General features: G+C 43.6%; 1 protein-coding gene and 1 non-coding gene across 4 annotated transcripts; one reads left to right on the forward strand and one right to left on the reverse strand.

Annotated features, from left to right (window-relative positions):
- Nucleotides 1-1186: 1186 nt before the first annotated feature.
- IDH1 (isocitrate dehydrogenase (NADP(+)) 1) lies at nt 1187-20544 on the reverse strand. 3 transcript variants are annotated; one of them, XM_045481009.1, is made up of 10 exons: nt 20343-20544; nt 19220-19285; nt 16230-16414; nt 13086-13377; nt 10421-10526; nt 8498-8675; nt 7324-7475; nt 5252-5392; nt 3752-3914; nt 1187-2138 (listed from the first exon to the last, which is right to left on the reverse strand). In XM_045481009.1, the coding sequence occupies exons 3-10, from the start codon at nt 16349-16351 to the stop codon at nt 2048-2050; spliced, it is 1245 nt and encodes a 414-aa protein (XP_045336965.1). In that variant the 5' UTR covers nt 16352-16414; nt 19220-19285; nt 20343-20544; the 3' UTR covers nt 1187-2047. The 3 variants fall into 3 exon arrangements, with proteins under 3 accessions (XP_045336965.1, XP_045336963.1, XP_045336964.1); XM_045481007.1 differs by having other exon boundaries at nt 20394-20514; XM_045481008.1 differs by lacking the exon at nt 20343-20544 and adding an exon at nt 19455-19735.
- Nucleotides 12079-12183, forward strand: LOC123600123. The gene has a single exon (XR_006713502.1). It is a non-coding gene; the product is annotated as a U6 spliceosomal RNA (small nuclear RNA).
- Nucleotides 20545-20633: the final 89 nt, after the last annotated feature.

The following is a 20633-nucleotide window of genomic DNA, read 5'->3' on the forward strand; positions in this document are numbered from 1 at the left end:
CTTGGGAGGACTGTATGTATCTGGGAAAAGTACAGGGGAGCTGTGATTCTAACTGTGAAGATTAATTTTTAAGTATTCTCAGTTAAAATTCTACTTAAGAAACAGTGCTTGCAATTTAGGGAGTTTCAAAGTCTGGAACCCCTGCTTTCTGTCCCTGCATCCTGCCGCCTTCAGTGTTCTGCAAAGCCAACAGTCATTTTCCAGGTAAACGGTTCTGATCCTGATGTTGTTACAAAATAAATCATCAGCCTCTGGATGTATTGGTCAGCAGCTGTTCATTTGCTAATTATTTTAGGACATTAACTGGTTCATGGCCAAATACAGATCCTGATAGACAGACATGGGGGCGGGGCTTTGCAGCCATGATCACTCATCTGATCTTCAGGATGTTTGTGAGTGCTGGAGGGACTCATCCAATCCAATGTCATCACTCTGTTCCATGTGATGCGTTCTTCCTCCATCTAAACCTGCAAAAGGGCAGGTCTAGGAGAAAGAGCCCGAGCTTTGCTACAAGGATTCCTGGCTTCCAGGCCAAAATGGCCATTGATGTATCGTGTAAGCCTGATCAAAGCGCCTCTGGAGGCCTGTTTCCTTCCCCATAGTACATGGGTAATGCTGGGATGCTGACCAGCCTTTCTCCAGGTGGGAAACCTCCTTTCCCTCGTCCCCTGGGACCCACCAATCCCCATCCATTCTTTCCTCTTCTTGGAGACCCTGCTCCCTCCATCCCCAGTGCCATTGCCCCAGTTCAGAACCTCATCATTTCCCACCTGAAGTATTACAATACCCTTACAACTGGCCTTCCTTCCTTGATTGTGGCCACCACTCCCTCCTCCACTACTATCCGTTCTTCATAAAAGCTGTGCTATTTTTTTTAATTAAAATATGATCATGTCCCTCTCTGACTTCCTATTCACTTCACTGGCTTCCTATTAGCTTACATGATCATACCTATACTCCTTACCATGTGCCCAGACTTGATTCCCTAATATTCCAGTTACCCCTTTGTTCTGTCTTTGGTCTTCTTTCCCCTTCACGGTAGGATCTACCTCTTACTGTTCACATACCCATTTTCCCCACAGTAAACTCCTTCAGGGCAGAGACTTTTTAAGATCGAATTCCTGTGCTTAGGACTTAGCATGGTGCCTGGTACCTAAAATATACTCAGTAAATAAAAACCCAAGACTAGTCGTTAGCACTTGATTTTAATTAACATTAACAGTTCAGATGAAGAACAGACTAGAATAGTGTTTAATAATCAACTTCTGAAAAATCACATTTTATAGAAGGGAACTAAAACAGGCCAACAGAAGTCCAAAAAAGGTACAGCTTGTATTATTGCACTTGGAAGAAATACGCTGCTCAGGGTGGCAGAATACTCAGGCCACACAAGGCTGGGAGGATGAGACAAACACAGGGGACAACCCCCAGGTAGTATTTATTTTGGATTACAAATGCTCCGGTGGCCTCAAAAATATTTAACTTTTTCCAAACATTCAAGAAGAGCTCATTACAAAAGTGACTGTGGCATCTCCAACACGTTTTAGTCATACCTATGCTCTTCGTCCCAAATTACAGGCAAGTTTAACATAACAGCTCTACCTCCCGTAATGGGACATCTGAAACACCAAAACCACCCAGCGCCCGGGCCACGGAGAGTGGGGAAGGGAGTGAATTTTTACTTCACATATGTTTTAGGGAACGATACTATGACTAGAGGTTACCCTTGCAAGCACTCTTCATTTTGGTCATTTGTATGGGAACATGAGAAAAAGTGACAATGAGTACAAATGAGTATTAAAGTAATTCCTAGGCTACTAGTAGAAAATAAAATAAAATTTAAAAAAGTCCCTTGCCACGTTCACGAGGGTGGCCTAACCATATGTGTAAGAAAAAGGCTGTAAACTTATAGAAAAGATACACTCTGGCTTCTAAACAAATTACAAAATTGATTTTACCTTTACCCTTGAGTGTTATACAGGAAAATGTAAACCAGTGGACCTAGTTACCAAAAAAAACACATATCCTCCTTAGGTGAGGGACGGCCTTAAAGTTTGGCCTGAGCTAGTTTTATATTCAAGTTTTCTCCGAGTTTGTCCATGAACTCAAACGTATTCAAGTAGTCAGAACGCTGCACACTAATAAAGGAGGAAAAAGAAAAGAAGGTTAATTAGTTGGTCTGTGATCTGGGAGCAAGTAGAGGAAAAGTCCTAGAAATGCTACGTAGGTGACATTTTATTTATGTCTAGAAGAAAACTACTTAATATTAACAAGCTATAAATGTATGGCTGATGACTGTGCCCAAAGCAGATGGGGCTGACCCGGGCTATTGGCAGCAGGCCCGCACGCACCTTCATAGGATGTCTCCTGCCCTGAGTCTTTGGGGGTGAAACTATCAGAGAGGTTCAGTTCAGACTAATGCTTGGGAGACCGAAATCATCCCACTTGTTATTCCTCTTCTTAAAAATAACAAAACCACTGGCCGCAGTCACTTACTGGATAAGGCATGAGCCTCCTTAAAAAGAATAAAACCTATTCAGGGTACAGCCATGCTTTTATCTACATTCCCACAAATTGTTACATGTCCTGAAAAAAGGTTTAACGCTCTTATTTTTATCATTGTCTTACTTAAAAACAATGTATATATAAGGGACTGGCTAACATAACCATGCTGATAGGTGCCTATTTGAATAGGCTACAAAGATGGGGCGCCCACGTGGCTCAGTCAGTTAAGCATCTGACTTCGGCTCAGGTCATGAACTCACGGTTCGTGAGTTCGAGGCCCGTCTCGAGCCCTGTGCTGACAGCTCAGAGCCGGAGTCTGCTTTGGATTCTGTGCCTCCCTCTCTCTGTTCCTCCCCCGGCTCGCACTCTCTCTATCCCTCTCTCAAAAATAAAGATTAAAAAAATGTTTTTTTCAAGTAGGCTACAAAGGTCACAAACTGATAAGAACATTTGGAACACTGTCTTCCTGCTGGAAATTTAGGAAAGAAATAGTGACTGAGTGAATCTCCATCACTGAGGGATACTGACCTGAACTGAGATCTCTGAGCATGCATGGTGGGGACATGAAATGGGTGCTAAATTTTAGTAGGGTTTCCTGAAGTGAGTCATAGTGAGCAACTCTGAGGGAGAGGTTTCTCTGATTAGCAGCCAATCCAGCGGGGATATGGGTTACCATGTTCTCAGAAAAATCCTGGGCAATACATAGACCTTGAATATCTGACTGTTGGTTATGGATAATTATGAAAGGGACTATGACCAGTGGGCATCTAATACTTGTGCTGTTACTTTTCTTATCTGTAAATTGAAGAAAACAATAGCCTTGGAGGTCCCTTTCTTTCAACCGCCTATACTTTCTTGTTAAATAAAAACAGATCCTTGTCATCCAATAACTGTCAACTAGATCAGAGGTCAGCAAACTGCAGTTTGGCCCATGGACTCAATCCAGGCTACAGCCTGGTTTTGTACATAGTTTAATTGGAACACTGCCACATCCATTAGCTTCTGTGTCATTGGTGACTGTTTTCCTTCCACAGTGGCAAAGTTCAATAGCTGTATAGTTTTGAAAAGGCTCTATGTTCCACAAAGTCTGAAATGCTTACGGTAGACACTTTACATATAGTTTCTGTTGACCTCTGAACTAGGTAGTAAATAACAATTTGTATATTTCTGAAAAGCACTGATATTTTTGAGCCCAATAAAGATAAGTGGTAATTTGGCCACGGGGCTCAGGGTATCTCATACTTACTTGGGCAAACCTTTAATACAAGCAGCCAAGTCCTTGGTCATGAAACCAGCCTCAATGGTCTCAATACAGACTTCTTCCAAAGCCTTTGCAAAGAAGCTGAGCTCTTTATTGTTATCAAGCTTAGCTCTGTGGGCTAATCCTCTGGTCCAGGCAAAAATGGAAGCTAAAAAAGCAAAACAAAACAGCACTCAGACCAGACCAAGAGGGATTCCCAAATGTTTCACAATTCTCAAAAACAGAACAATTATTTTTTCTTTTTGTTTAGGTGACTGATTCCATTAGATGTTACCCACATAGGCTATAAGTTTTATAAGAATTGGAAATATTTTGGGGTGCCTGGGTGGCTCAGTCGGTTAAGCACCCAAATTCAGCTTAGGTAATGATCTTGTGCTTCATGATTTTGAGGCCTGCGTTGGGCTGAGAGATTTGGAGCCTGCTTCGGATTCTGTGTCTCCCTCTCTCTCTGCCCTCCCCGGCTCGTGCTCAGTCTCCCCATCTCTCTCAAAAATAAGCATTAAAAAAAAAAAAAAAAAGAGGGGCACTTGGGTGGCGCAGTCGGTTAAGCGTCCGACTTCAGCCAGGTCACGATCTCGCGGTCCGTGAGTTCGAGCCCCGCGTCAGGCTCTGGGCTGATGGCCCAGAGCCTGGAGCCTGTTTCCGATTCTGTGTCTCCCTCTCTCTCTGCCCCTCCCCCGTTCATGCTCTGTCTCTCTCTGTCCCAAAAATAAATAAACGTTGAAAAAAAAAAAAAAAAAAAGAATTGGAAATATTTTACTGAATAGAAACTTTAAAAAATGCCTGTCTTTTTGTAGAGATGTCTTGGGTTTTGTTAGAGCCTTAAAGCACATTTTCACAGTGTGCTTGTAGCACTTGAAGCTTAAGGGATTTACTAATTTGGAACAGGTTACAATCTCTTCTCTCTCTTGTCTATGTTGGCCTCCCTTCCTCTTTCCAAGCTGTAATCTCTTTTTAAAGTGCTGCCCTTGAAACCCAGTTAGAAGGAACTATCTGTGTGGCTTTTAGATTCTTAGCCATCTGGGATGTTTCGCTGTACCAAAGGAAAAGGAAAATGCTTGCTGACAACATTCTTCTCTGTAATGTACATTCTACCACAAAACGGAAAAGCATATACTACATTGTGTATATTTCAAGAAGCATATTCATGGGCGCCTGGGTGACTCAGTCGGTTAAGTGCCCAGCTCTTGATTTTGGCTCAGGTCAGGTTTGTGAGATTGAGCCCCGTACCGGGCTCTGTCCTGACAGTGTGGATCCTGCTTAGGATTCTCTTCCCCACCCCCACCTCCCCTCCTCTCTCTCAAAATAAATGAATAAATTAAAAAAAAAAAATAGCACATTCAAACAGCTCTTATTAGAACAGACCCGATGCTTGGTGAGGACTTTATATACAAAGCATTGGGTAGCCAAAGGAACATGTCTGATTTCCTTTAGAGATCTCCACTCTCTGGCTGGAAATCAACGTAGCACAAAACACAATCTTACCAATGGGATTGGTGGACGTCTCTTGTCCTTTCTGATACATGCGGTAGTGACGTGTTACAGTCCCATGGGCAGCCTCTGCTTCCACTGTCTTGCCGTCTGGACAAACCAGCACACTGGTCATCATGCCAAGGGAGCCATAACCTGTATGCGGCAGAGCGTGAAGTACTGGGTACAAGTGCGGGAAGAACACTGGGTCTCTCGGAGAGGAGAGGTCTCAGCAAAGCAAATAAACATAAGCATGTGTAGTCATCACCGATCCTTCTGCCTTTCAGAAAGACGGTCCCTGCTCCACACCCCAGGATCAGGGAGTCTGGAGGGGCTGCATTTCTTCCTCACTTATCTATCTCAGAAGCACCTGCCCCATGATGGAGAGCTCAGGGTCCACCTGCTTATACTGCACCCTAGTGCTGGGACTTCCTCGCTACTGGGGCTTGATTTTCTTATCTGTAAAATGGGAATAAAAGCACCTCCTTCATCGGGTTGTTGTGAGAATTAGATGAATATACATATATTTGTGAATATATGTGAAAAGACTATATATTAACATTCCTTAGAATAGTACCTGCCACAGAGTAAGAGCTCTCAGTATATTGCTGCTATTCGTATGTGCAGATGCTCTGCCGTTCTGGGAAAATAAAGACTAATGGGATTTGTGTCCTGCCATCTTTCTGCTCAGATTCACGGAGACTGGAAAGAACAGCAGGTTGAAAACAGGATGAGATGATCCAAGCACATCCCTCTTGCCCTTGCTGTCTGTAACAGCCCCACAAACAGTCCTACTCTGTCAGAGAAGGACATTGCTGCTTTTAAGTCCAGAAAATTGATTTTCCATGTTTTATTCATTTTTTTTTACCCTTGAATTCAAAGAACATTTTTCTCCATTTTTGCTACCTCCCAATAGCCTCTGTAGAGTTAATAATGCAAATGTATCATAGGCTGTTACTTTTGTTTTCTGGCTTGATAGTACACAAATAAACAGTGGTTTTGTTTGTTTGTTTGTTTTCTTTTAAACTCATCTTTGAGTATCGTTACAAACTTCTGCAAGGGATTAGTAGCTCCTTTCATATCATTGTGTTGGTCTGAGGCTTTAGTAGACTCTCAAATGTTTACTGGTTGGAGAAGGTCAGGAACCATATCCATAGTGAGTCTGTCGATCTTTAATACTAGGAGACACTCAGTACCACTGTCAAAACTGGAGACAAGAAATGGTGTGAGTCCAAAGTAGTTCATACTCTAGAAAAGAATGCACGTGAGGAAGGCCCTGCTGCCTTTTGACTGTTCAGCTGCACTGAGGTCACATTTATCTCTAGGCTCTGCTCCAGGTATCTCGTCAGTGCATTAATGGACAAAGCACTTCAGAAATCCTATTCCAAAGTCCTTTGAAATATCTTGACAACATCCCTCCAGAGACACTCTTCGCTGCTACAAGGACAGTTAGAAACAGTGGAGAGATTTGGGTCCCTTTCCAAGAAATCCAAGAAAACAAGGAACAGTTTCCCTTATCCACCGTGGAACCCTCGTAAAGCACCACTCCTTCCTCTATGTACTCAGCACAAAGGATTAGGAGGATGTGGAGAAACAGAAGGAGAGTAAAGAGAGTCGTCTAAGTCATTTATCGGACATCAAACTTCTCTTTAACTGGGTTCATCTACTGATTTTCAAACTGGTAGGAGATACTTAACTTTTCATAAGAGAAAAGAAAAAGTAGCACTTCCTGGGGAAAAGCAAACATAATTAAGGTTAACACGCCATTTATCAGGGAAGATTCGAGTTTGCCATGGGTAACTGAAATTGAAGGGCAACTTGGTACTGGAGCAATCGGGGCAGAGAGAGTTTCTGCCCATCTGGCCCTTCCCTCTGGCATGGAGCCCCCGGTTCTTGGAATTTCTGTGAACAGCCCGGGGGCTTCTCTGCTCAATTCCTTGTGTCAGCCGAGAAGATGGAACAGAATGGCCTGCACTGCTAACACTTTGTGATTTTACAAACAATGGGCTGCGAACTAGAGAACTATCCCGCATGACCAACATGATGCAGGCTGAGTTCCACCTCTACTTGGTCCTTCAGCTCCTTACCTTGGGCCACGGAGTCCGACTGCACATCGCCGTCATAGTTCTTACAGGCCCAGATGAAGCCCCCCTCGGATTTCATAGCTTGGGCCACCATGTCATCAATGAGCCTATGCTCATACCAAATATTTTGGGCCTCGAATTGGGATTTGTACTGCCTAAGAAGCAAGAGAGAAAAGGGAATTAAAAAGGAACTGGTTTTGGTAGGGACAGCACCTGCTTCTCTGAAGGGGGTGGGGATGGGGCTAGAAGCAGCATTTTTTAGTGGCAGCAGCACAGACTTGAGAAGCTGATAGACCTAAGCTCAAATCCTGCCCATTTTCTAGCTGTGATCCCCCAAGTCCCCTGCCTGTCAGAGCAATTTCACCTCCTTTGCAGAGATGTGAGAATGTCCCCAGCATTATTTTTAGTTTTCACTACACTGCTGATCAGATTCTAGAGACATAGCTTACTTTAAGAATGTAATAATGTATCTCTCGGGAAACTAGGACAGCTCCTGGAGTTGGTATGGATGGGTAGCAGAAGAGGAATTAAGATGTCTTAAGAAAGATACCTAAAATCCAAGCCCTGGCCTCAACACGTGCACCTGAAAGGGAGTTGTGCCATCTTAAAAGTTAACACATGCTCCCGTGTTGTTCAACCTGAAGCTGTTATAAAAATAGACTTGAGTTCAAATAGTCCCCGCAGAGCTCTAAATCACAACAGGCTTCAGAAAGAGTGAAAACGTGCCCAACTTAGAAACTCATATGTTTGAAAAATCAGAATTCTCTTTCTTTCTTTTTTTTAAAGATTTTATTTTTGAGTAATCTCTACACCCAACATGGAGATTGAACTCAATCCCGAGTTCAAGAGTTGCATGCTCCACCAACTGAGCCAGCCAGGTGCCCCGAAAAATTAGAACTTTCTATCAGTCACAGGGCACCTGCATTCAAATATTAAACAATTCTGGCTCTGAAAAAAATAAATGTGGGACCCTTATTTGAAAACATTTACCTTGTAAAAGCAACTCAGAAGTGCTTTTGTTTCATGTCTGTTAAATCTTAGTTTTGCCCTTAACTTTATGAGACAGAGATGGTTTTCATTCCATTTGTCCCAGAATCAAAGGGATAAGGATGCAAATTCTATACTACAAATGCCAGCTTATTGTAGAAAAAGGAAAAAAGGAAAGAACTGTAGTTACTTGTCATATATTTCCTGAAAGATGTCTTTAAAACGTCCATCATATTTCTTCAGAATAGTGTTTTTGGTGCTCAGATACAAAGGCCAACTCTTAGACAGAGCCATCTGGAAAGAACTGTGTGCAAAATCTTCAATCGACTTATCTTGATTGTACATCCCCATGGCAACACCACCACCTTCTGTTGGGGGGACACCAATGAGAGGAGAAAGGAGAAGGGTAAATGGGGTAGAGTTGTAACAAGTCCAAATCCACCTACCACCACCCAAGCACCCAATCCCCAGCTCCCGTGTCTGGGCCCAGGCTTCCAAAAGTCCCAGCCAGGCTTCAAACGTGAATATTCCATGAGTTCCTGGGGCAAGTGATTGGAACAAAGTCACCTGTCAGTAAGGACATTCTAACTTGTTTTGAAAGGGCAATAGAAGAGAGAAAAACATGGTCTATAGGATCCTGAAGATATCAAGATACGAAAAACTACTGATATGAACCAGAAATACACTCAAGAGGGGGTGAATATCTAGGCTGTCTTTCACACTTTTATTATTTTTTTAAGTTTATTTATTTTAAAAAAATTTTTTTTTTTTCAACGTTTATTCATTTTTGGGACAGAGAGAGACAGAGCATGAACGGGGGAGGGGCAGAGAGAGAGGGAGACACAGAATCGGAAACAGGCTCCAGGCTCTGAGCCATCAGCCCAGAGCCCGACGCGGGGCTCGAACTCACGGACCGCGAGATCGTGACCTGGCTGAAGTCGGACGCTTAACCGACTGCGCCACCCAGGCGCCCCAAGTTTATTTATTTTGAGAGAGAGAGAGAGAGGGAGCACGAGCAGGGGAGGGACAGAGAGAGAGAGAGAGAGAGAGAATCCCAAGCATTGACAGTGCAGAGCCTGATGCAGGGCTGAAACTCACGAACCGTGAGATCATGACCTGGGCCGAAATCAAGGGTCAGATGCTTAACTGACTGAGCCATCCAGGTGCCCCTGCGTTTCATACTTTTAAAATTTCATGTGTTTTAAACTCTAAGTGTGTGCTCCATCCTCAGCCATTGAAAAAAATTTGCATTTCAAATACTGAATGAGAATTCTCATAATTTCCTGGAGGACACTGAAGATTCATACCCCACTGGCAGAAATAATTATGTTACATGTAACCACTAGTGTTTCACAACTCTTTATTAGTTGAACTCTGTAATTACCGGAAAGTTAGAACTTGAATCTGTGCCACTGCCCAGGGCCAATTTAGCCTCAAAATGTGCAAGGCCAAATCCTGCAGGACTAGATTCTATTAAAATGATATTATTTAGAGGAGGCAACAAGAACACAGGCTAAGTAGGCTTTGAGCTTTTGTTTGTGTGAGTGCTTTCAACAACTTCAATAGTGGAGAAAGAGGGTTCTCTGTTCTTTCAGCAAACTTTGGGTGGCATTTGCCATAACGAACCTTTGAGACAGCAGGTGGGCAAGAAAAGGCAAAAGACAAACGTTCACTTAAACCGAATAAATACTCGGACCAAGAAGAAAATTCAGCACATCGATAATGCAACCATTTTCAATACAAACCCTACCAGAGCAAACAGGCAGATTACATGACAGGTGACATGGGATTATTAATGTCTGATTCATACAATTTATGCACAACAGATTCCTGCCAACCTTCCCTCCATGTTTTAAGAGAAGTGCAAGTATCTACCTGTCTTTGCCCACATGCGGTTCCAATTAAGTGGTTAGTCTCTCTTGTGTCTTTATTCCACACCGTGGGAAGGCACGGAAGTCAATTACTTCTCCATGCTAGATTTTGGGTCCTATAGAAATGTTGTAGATTCCAGGTTGTATTTTTGGCAGCCACATAACTAAGTTTTAAGAAACAGCAATGACGTTGTCTAAATGATCTGTAAAAAATGAAAAGAGGGAGCTCGCGACGGACCTACCTTCAAAGTTATGTACCAGGTATGTCATTTTTTTGGATCCATCACTTGACGTGTAGGTTATCTCTACTTTTCCAGGCCCAGGAACGACAAAATCAGTGGCTCTATACTGTGAAGGGGGTGGAAAAGGTATAAAGAAAATAAAATAGCCTTTCAAGAATTATAAGAAAAACAAAAATCACAGAATACAGAGCTGGAAGATACCTGGACAAAAAGGGCAGCGTGGCTCAACCTTCATATATTTGAGAGATGGGAAAAAAAAGGTCCAGAGCTTTCCCAAAGCAAGTTAATCCTAGCGTACGTTGAAAACCAGTATTTATTGGCTGCCTACCATGTACAGGGCAGTTTTCTGAGCATTGATAAAAAGAGGAGAATAACATCAAGCATTTTCTCTTAGGAAGCTTATAACCCAATAAAGACATACGGAAGTGAGAAGCAACATAAGAGCTTTCAAATGGCAGAAAAGGGACTTAGATAAGAAATGCAACACGATGACAGAGAGAGGGAAATGACCATGACCTGGAGGTCAGGGAAGTCTTCCCACAGGGGGGTGACAGCACACTAGCTACAACATTGATGGTGGCGAGACACAGCTAATGCTTTGTCCTCACTATACGACAGGCGCTTTAAGTGACTGACTACAATCATCTCATTTCATCTGAGTATTACATTGGTCCTACAAGGAAGGAACTGTGATATGGTAGAGAGAACACATCTAACACATCTAGGGTCTAAAGACTTGGGATCCGATCCTTAGACCCACAGGACTCAGTCTACTATAATTCATGGTTGTTATTACTACCAACACCAGTCCAGGATTTATCCAAAAGCAGCAGTGATTGCGGAAGTAGCTGTGACACTTTGGTGGCCCTCAGGAAAGGACCTTACGAGGACAGTCATCTTGCTCACCAGAGTGAGCTACTCTAGGGAAACACGTGCCCAGCCCATACTGGGCATCTGTCAACTTTTGCTGCACTGTACCTTCTTTGATGATTTAAATTAGAATAGTTTCACAGTCAGGTACCAGTCAACCCTACGTATAGAGTAACACTGACAACGGCTGGTAGAAGAGCTGTAAATATCTTTTCTGCCGAGAGTGTGTTTCTGCCATGTAAAGTCCTTCCCTATGGGTGGTCATTTATTCCCATTTCTCAAAAGGAAGTACATGGAGGCACCAAAGCACCACGGATACTTTGTAGAGGTTTATGTACAGTTAAATGATTAGGGTTGAATCAACGTGAGGCTTAGAATTTTCAATCTGGACTTTAATAGAGAATGACCATTCTTCCAAGTGACTGATACCAAAACAATTCAGACAGGCGGGAGGAGGGGGATGGGGGAGATGAAAAAGACACCGCTGCGCTCAGAAGAACTTAAGAGCAGTATTCCCAGGATTGGTGAGTTTGTAGCGCTGCGGTCTACATTTTCTCTCCGGGGCCTCCAGGAGGGACCTGTGAAAGGTTTGGCCAGGACGAAGGGGTAGTTTGAACCACAGGGTGGAGCAGAGTGAACTGACCCTCAAGGACTGACCCAGTGACTCTGTCCCCAGGAACAGAGTGGTCAGCCCTGGCCACACTGCTTTTGAGGATGGCTATGTCAAAGCCTCTGGATCTCAGTGTTCGAGGTTCTTGTTTGAAAGGCTCTTTCAAGACATAAGCTGTGCCTGCTTCGGCAGTACGTATACTAAAATTGGAACGATACGGAGAAGATTAGCACGGCCCCTGCGCGAGGATGACACACAAATTCGTGAAGCTTCCGTATTTTTACAGAGGGTTTCTGGAGGGGGATGGGCTAAATGGGTAAGGGGCACTAAGGAATTGACTCCTGAAATCATTGTTGCACGATATGCTAATTGGATGTAAATTTAAAACAACAACAACATAAATAAATAAAGCTAAAAAAAAAAAAAAAAGACATTAAGCTGCTTTTTATGAAAGACTGAAACCTCTCTTTCAGCACCGGGTTTGTTCAGTTGGCAATTTTTCTGTTTAACTTGGCAATGAGCCGACTTGTGTGAAAGTACAGAAACTATACTTTTGTCCCCCATGTAGGAAAAGGAATATTTTAAAGAGAATGCTTTCAACTACTGCATCAGTTTTTCTTTTTATGTATAAAGTCATGTTCAGTACAATCTTTGGTGGTTCTCAATCCTGCCTGCCTTCTGGAATCGCCTGGGAGCTTTAAAATGCCTGAAGCCCATGGAATGAATTCTGATTCAGTTGGTGTAGGGTAAAACTCATGCACTGGAATTAAAACAAAAAAACCACATTTGTTTAAAAAGCAAAACAAAACGAAAACTGAAAAACCCAGAAAGGGATCTTATTGCATAGCCAGGGCAAAGGGCCACTAAACTGGCTGAACCATGGGAAGGGACACAAAAATGGCAATATAATACCGTTTAAGTGCAAAAACAGATACAGGAAGAAAAAAACCCATCTGAAAAAAAATCACTTGTGTTGACACAGGTACCTATCTGTAAGTTTATCTATATTTAGGTATACCTAAATATGCCTAAATATACAGATATACACATACACATTTCTCAATTGGCATCTCGCTTGAAGGGACTAGACACCAAAAGAATAAAACAGAAAATCAGAACTTCTAGGCAGCCACAGGTCATGAAAAAAAAAAGCATGGAAAACCAAATCATGCCAACACGACTTACTTGATCCCCATAAGCATGACGACCTATGATGATAGGTTTTACCCAACCGCTCACAAGACGGGGGATATTTTTGCAGATGATAGCTTCCCTGAAGACAGTGCCGCCCAGAATATTTCGGATGGTGCCATTTGGTGACTTCCACATTTGCTTCAACTTGAACTCCTCAACCCTCTTCTCATCGGGGGTGATGGTAGCACATTTGACACCAACGTTGTACTTCTTTATAGCTTCTGCAGCATCCTTGGTGACCTGGTCGCCGGTGGCATCGCGATTCTCTATGCCTAAATCATAGCTGGGAGGGAAAAACCGTGAAGTGTAACTCTCCAGGCAAACTGATGAGTGATGGAGGTACTACGGTCTATGGTAACTCATTAGTTACCATTCTATCACCACGCACCATTCTATATAGGCATGGTGATGGCATGCGGAGCCTGCCCCGCAGAACGTGATGGCTCAAAACACACCCAAATCTGCCAACCTTTAGGGTCAGCGCACCCTGGACACAGGAGATGGTTGTCAACCAAACAAAGCACAAAGAGAGGCTAAGACTCTGGGCCTCACCTGCCTGTGGTGTGGGAAGACGTCTAGAAGGCACCTGAATAGAAAGCATTGTACTCTGGCCCTTTGTGTGCTCTTTACCATAAAGAGGCAATAATAGCACAGGAGCACACTTCCTTCCATAAAATTAGCATAAAAACAGAAGCCTAAGCACCTTATTTTTTCCTTGGTAAATATTGTGTGTAAAAATAAAGGGGTCAGAGGGTTTAAAGGATTTTTTGTATTCAAGTGCTGGGAGCTATACATGTGACAGCTCACTCAGAGAGTTATAGCTTAATATACACCAACTCCCAGGCCGCAGGTTATTCAGAACTGGAAAGAGTGCTGATTGTTCATCAGGCACAGAGAACAATTAAAGGCTTATCTAAAGTATGAAACAGTTTGTCAAAAACAGGAGAGACAAAACGGTGACATAACAATTCGTGTTGTTTTCTGAGGCTTTAAAAACGTTTTTCAGCTTTCAGAACTTGTGAAACCATTAACACTTTGTTTTTCAGTTCCTTTTAGTTTTTGTTTTCCTTTCCTTAGCTATCCCAACTTACAGTGTAAACGCCAAGGTAGCAATCTTAAGGTATTTCCAAATAAAAATTATTCCAAACTGCTTTGACCTTGGGTAATTCACGGAAGTCTAACAAATCCATGGACTCTCTTATCTTCTGACATAGGAAATGCTGAATGTTTACAAATGTCTAATCCTAACTCAACTAGGGACTGCAGTCAGCACTTTTCACGTTCGTAGGAACCATTTTTCATCAGCAGCATCTACCAGCAAAGTAGTGGAATTTTTGCTTCTCTTTTAATATTTCTAACAGAAAAGAATGAGTAAGTGGTCTGGACCCCTGTATAGCCTGCAGAAAACAAAACAAACAAATCACTCCACTCCCCTCAAAAAGAACCCATGATGTAATAACAATAGCAATTTTGAAACAACTTAAAACTTGTTTGAGCCTCCCAAAATTCTTTACTCTGCAGATAGTCACTGTTCTTCTAGGCATAATGACTGTCCTCAAAAAAACTTTTTTATAATGTTTATTCATTTTTGAGAGATGGAGACAGAGTATGAGTGGGGGAGGAGCAGAGAGAGAGAGAGAGAGAGAGAGAGAGGGAGACACAGAATTCGAAGCAGGTTCCAGGCTCTGAGCTGTCAGCAGAGAGCCTGATGCAGGGCTCGAACCCACGAATCGCTAGATCTGAGCCGAAGTCGAATGCTTAACCAACTGAGCCACCCAGGCGCTCCCATAATGACTGTCCTTTAAAAGTCCTTATGCCCCTAAGGCTAATGAGGCTTAAAGCTTCTTTGCAGCTATTATACAATTTGCAAGAACTCTGCAAATTCACTTATTGCCATGTCAAGTCCTGAAACAGGAGAGTGCTCATAAAATGCTTCTTTAACCCACTTGGATGATGTTTTTTATGCTTCATTTCCTGTATGCTTGGTGGACCTCTGCAGGTATTTGCTTCTTCTCATGGTTGCAATATAGACCTTATCAACGGCTGAGGCTTAGAATAATTAAAAAGGGTGTCTAGTGACACCACGTGAATGAAGTATCTACACCTAAGCAAACAACAGGTCCTCAGGATACAGTCTTATGAATAATTCCGGGTCAACGCAAACACACTTAGAAGTGCCAGCAGTCCGGCTGAACTGTGTCGGTCAACATTTTGCCATGCCAGGCTTCAGCCACGGCCCCGTTGGAAAAATTCTGTCTCTACCTTGTTCAAATGCACACAGAGCATGAGCAAGGTTATGAAAATCACAGGGAACAAAGCAGAAAGAATTCCACAGAGACTTTCATGCCTATTTCCAAACATGGTAAAGACAGGGCAAAGGCTCATATCTTTAGAACACGAAAGGTTTAAGGGATTGTCTACTGAAAGGTGGGGGTTGTGTTAGATAATTTCAAGGGTTCTTTCTGTGCTACAGTTGTGTGAAAAGGGCAAGAGCCAAGGAATGAACAGGGGGAGAGGTCCACTGACCAGTTAAGCAGAGTGATAGAAAACAGCGATAGAAAGGACAAAACTGTGTGAACTACATTTACTTTACTGTTCAGTAGAGACTGTACCTCTATTATTTTCCCTTCCGCTGATACCTTGTGCTACTCTTAACCACTGATTTATATAAATAGAAGAGGCTTAGAGCTGAGAATCTTTGTTCCCACCACGATTCTTTTCTGTGGAACAATGACAAGTCCAGTTTTTCTAGCAATATGTTAAAATTAAAACAGAAGAGGGGCGCCTGGGTGGCGCAGTTGGTTAAGCGTCCGACTTCAGCCAGGTCACGATCTCGCGGTCCGTGAGTTCGAGCCCCGCGTCGGGCTCTGGGCTGATGGCTCAGAGCCTGGAGCCTGTTTCCGATTCTGTGTCTCCCTCTCTCTCTGCCCCTCCCCCGTTCATGCTCTGTCTCTCTCTGTCCCCCAAAAAATAAATAAAAAAAACAAAAAAACAGAAGATTCATGCATAGGCATCCCTCCCTCAATAGTTTTATTCCTAAGATACAGCGCTAGCTCTGTGAAACAGCTAGTTATATCCTGAAATCACTTAGATTATGCTTTCTGAGCTTGCTGCTTAGAAGACTGATTCATTTACCTGTGTAGGTCCAGTTCCACGTAGGGAAAAATGAGTTTTTCTTTAATCAACTCCCAAATGATTCGTGTCATTTCATCTCCTTGCATCTCTACCACAGAACCGCCACGGATTTTTTGAGACATTTTGACTTCAAGAAACCTCTCAGAAGAACAAAAGATAGGACACAGGTCTTCTCCTTTATTTCACTATAGTATAAAAACAAATTCAAACATTTTGGTGACTCCTAAACACGAAACTGCATAAAAAACTAATAACAATATATTTACCATTAGAATTCAGCATGTTCTCTGTAAAAAGCACTGTTATGTGCTTCATGTGTGGTTTTTGAGCCAGCCCTCACAACCCTGTAAGCTGGAAATTATTTTCCCGCTTTGACAGAAGGAAAATAACTTTCTCAAGGCCGTCCCACTAGAGCATGGGGGAACCAGATTCTAACACGTCCTTAATGATGTAATCACCATTCCTGATGGGTCATCTTATAAAATGAGATTATTTCTGCAATACCATGTTTATTTGAATCCTTCCATCCAACTTCTCATTTTACTGTACCGTCAAAATGAGCAAAATGATAGGTGCTAGTATTTCCCCTCCTTTAAGAGGCTGTTTTATTTAAAAACAAAACAAAACAGGGGCACTTGGGTGGCTCAGTTGGTTGAGCGTCTGACTCTTGATTTTGGCTCAGGTCATGATCTCATAGTTTGTAGGATCAAGCCCCATGTCGGGCTCTGTGTTGACAGTGCAGAACCTGCTTGGGATTCTCTCTCTCTCTCTCTCTCTCTCTCTGCCCCTCCCCTGCTCATGCTCTCTCTTGCTCTCAAACAAATAAATACACATTAAAACAAACCAACCAAAATAAAACAACTATGGTTGAAGGGATTCAATGAGTTCTTTAAACCACGTTTAAGACTAAAAGTAAAATATGAAAAATTTCTGGTGGAATTATGTTTTCCTAGAGACAAAATGGATATTGGGGATGTCACACTAAATATAGAAGTGATTTCTCAATTCAGAAAAATCTGTATATAGAAGGGCTGCTGCCCAGGACCCAAGCATGTCCTGTCCTGTTCCTCAGTATCCTAACTCCTGGACTGTTCCTGGGCAAATGTAAGCTGCCAGAAGGTGGGACAGAGAAATGGAAATTTTCCAGGAAGAGAGGTCTTCCTGGGATGTGAGGGTAGCAAATGCAAATTAATCTGATTCCCAGAAGGAACAGGGTACACACTCTGGAAGAAGTCAAACTATGAGGCTTAACGGAAAACCGTGTCCTGGGTGTGTTTCCAGAGAGGAGGAGGGGCCCTGAGTCCACTGCAGGTAGGTATCTGTTCCCTTTCATGATGCTCTAATGGAAACTCTTTCCCCAGGACAATATAACTGAAAATTGCTTTTATCCTCTGAAGTTATCAATAAGACTGAGGCCTGAGAACTGTTTTAAGCAACTATTAGGTAAGGGGCTTATAAGTGGTATCACTTGACAAAGTTGAACTGAAGTAATTTGACCTTTTTTTTTTTTTTTTTTAGTTTCTTTATTTTTGAGAGAGAGAAAGCACAAGTGGGGGAGGGGCAGAGAGAGAGAGAGAGAGAGAGAGGGAATATCCCAAGCAGGCTCCACATTGCCAGCATGTAATTTACAAGTGTAATTTATAGTGGAGCTTTATATGATTCAGTCATGCTGAGCCCACTGCCACATCTGTCCTTGTATTTAAAACAAAACAAAACAAGAGGCAGCAAACTTATCTTAGTCTTGATACAGTTCCATGGCCACATTCCTACATAATATTGTATAAGAGTTATGACTTGGCTATTTTTCCTTAATGGCAAATACAATTGATAGGTCATATAGCATCCTTGAAATTTTGATACTGAGTAATTACATTTTTTTTTTTTTTCAACGTTTATTTATTTTTGGGACAGAGAGAGACAGAGCATGAACGGGGGAGGGGCAGAGAGAGAGGGAGACACAGAATCGGAAACAGGCTCCAGGCTCTGAGCCATCAGCCCAGAGCCTGACGCGGGGCTCGAACTCACGGACCGCGAGATCGTGACCTGGCTGAAGTCGGACGCTTAACCGACTGCGCCACCCAGGCGCCCCTGAGTAATTACATTTTTAAAACTACTTCCTTCTCAGTCAAAACAAACATTTACTGCAGTAATTTTTCTGTATCTTATAATGCATAACTGAAACATTTCAGGAGTTCCTCACATTATCCATTAAAATTTTACCACGTCCTAACTAAAAAAGTAAAGTCTTTTTGGGGTGCCTGCATGGCTCAGTAGGTTAAGTGTCCAACTCTTGATTTCAGCCCAGGTCATGATCTCATGGTTTGTGAGTTCCAGTCCCACATCAGGCTCTGCACTGACTGTGTGGAGCCTGCTTGGGGTTCTCTCTTTCTCTCTCTCAAAATAAATACATAAACTTAAAAAAAAAAAAAGGTAAAGTTTTTTTTGTAGACCATTGTTTCTTTCAAGGTCGGATAATATTTCTTTTAGACTTAAATTCCATGGGGGTAGGCTTCAGGCCCCACTGGATTCATTTCTCTAACCCTTGCTCCCCAGATTCTCCGTCTCCACCCAAACCCTGACTTCAGAAGGAAGGACTTTTCCAACAGGCCAGTTTAGTGACTCTGAAAGCAGCTGAATTCCCATCTCCTGACACACTTGTGTAATTGCACAAGATACACCTGGACTAATAACAGAGTAGTTTAAGGAGAAAGTTGCTTGAGCTTAATTTTCTTTTCATCAACCCCAAATTTTTAGCCACATTTTTTTTAAAAAGCAGAGTTCATGAACTACAATAATTTCTCGGCCAAAAATAGTCTCTTGCATAGAAGAGCTGCGCTGAAAGAAACAAGGAAGCAGTTGCAGTTTGTTGTTGGAAATATCCCTGACTCATTCCCTTGCAGTGCCTCCACCTACTCAAGACCTCCAGGACCAATTAAATGCAGCATTGCCACATCAAGAAGTACAGAAGGGGAGAACGTACTAATTCTTACCTTTACAACTTCTAATCACCCCAACTTCCTTCGATCTTGCAGACTCAGATGAGTGCAGTTTATTTCCTAAAACAAAACAAAAGAGGAATAGAAAAACTTAACGATCAAAATACGCCTGTCAGGAGGACTTAGCTGTTTTTAATACCGGCCAGACAGCCCAGTTTATCTGGTTTAAAGTACAGAGCTGAGTGTACCCAGTGGACCAAAGGCCAGTTTTAGGTGCGCGGGCACCTACCAAATAAAGGTTAAGAGCGCACAAATATCTCTGCCTGCCCACACACTGGAGGGCACGTCAGTGGGCGCGTCCCGGGTTCGTTGTCCCTTGGCTGGTCTTGGGGTTTGCACGTCCTTAGGTGACGCTGTGACCAGCAGGCTCTAGGCCTGCATGCGTCCTAGTGGCCGTTGTGCAAGAGGGCTGCAACCACGCTTGCTCCGCTCCTCTCTCCAGGTCTGCAAGCCCACCCCTTCCTTCTGCTGCGCAGGAACCTTTAAACCTCTGGCGGCAGGAGCATGCCGGGGGAACTGGAGATCCGCTTGGGGGCGGAGGGGTCTCCTCCACCTCCACTCCACCCCCTCCACGCCCCCGAGAGGACGCTTCCACTCTACCGCACTGCTAGTTCCAGCCACCTGAGTTCGCTGCACACGCCCAAGTCCATGGCTTCCACCTTTCTTTGCATGCAGCTCCCCACTGCCGCACGTTTTCTTCTCCCTAAACCCAAAACTTAGTCTTCCACGCATACTGGCATTCTCCCACCGCTCGATTTTCCTTTCTGCATGCAAACCCGGCCTTCTATGTGTCACTGCAAGCAACTCTGTGCCGCTCAATTTCACCTTTCCGAGACCAAGAGCGGGCCTTCTCCACATTCTGGCATCTAGGACCTTCTTCCCCACGTCTCTTTCCCATACACAGGGATCCAGCACCTTCCTCCTCCCCACGTCTCTTTCCCACTCCCAGCCTGGATTTTCCCCGCTTCCTTTCGACCAGGGCTCGCCGCTAAATTTCTCCCTCCAGACCCAAGATCTGAGCTTTCTTCCTTTTTTCCCCACTCCAGCCATTGGCGGGCTCTCAGAGCCTCCCCGCAAAAGCCAGGGGTCCGAGCTGCCCCTCGAAATCTGCGGTTACCTGCAGGAGAAGGTACGCGGGAGATAAGCCGGGGGCGCCACAGCCACTCACACGTTGAAGCTCACAAGGGTCTACACTGGTAATGTCTGCTGGGCCCCAGCTGTTTCGGCTTCTGACACCGCCTCCGCACCAACCCAGGAGGCGGCCGACAGGGCGGAGCCTTGGCACCAACACGCTTTTGTCCCCTCCCAGGCCCGCCCCCTCAGCCCACCCTCCCGGAGCCCCGCCCCCTCCACACCGCCAATCATCGCGCGCCGATCGCTCTGGGTGGGCAGGGCCGGGTCCCGGAAC

Source organism: Leopardus geoffroyi, chromosome C1 (genome assembly GCF_018350155.1).
Source record: "Leopardus geoffroyi isolate Oge1 chromosome C1, O.geoffroyi_Oge1_pat1.0, whole genome shotgun sequence".
In the NCBI taxonomy this organism is placed as follows: domain Eukaryota; kingdom Metazoa; phylum Chordata; class Mammalia; order Carnivora; family Felidae; genus Leopardus; species Leopardus geoffroyi.

What these genes read in the sequence shown, in the direction of transcription:
- IDH1 (XM_045481009.1), bottom strand. Translation starts at nt 16,351, where the DNA reads ATGTCTCAAAAAATCCGTGGCGGTTCTGTGGTAGAGATGCAAGGAGAT. An exon ending in GTCATGCTTATGGGGATCAA is followed by an intron (nt 10,527 to 13,085) that starts GTAAGTCGTGTT and finishes CCCCCTTCACAG; the next exon opens with TATAGAGCCACTGATTTTGT. An exon ending in GTCGGACTCCGTGGCCCAAG is followed by an intron (nt 5,393 to 7,323) that starts GTAAGGAGCTGA and finishes TGCCGCATACAG; the next exon opens with GTTATGGCTCCCTTGGCATG.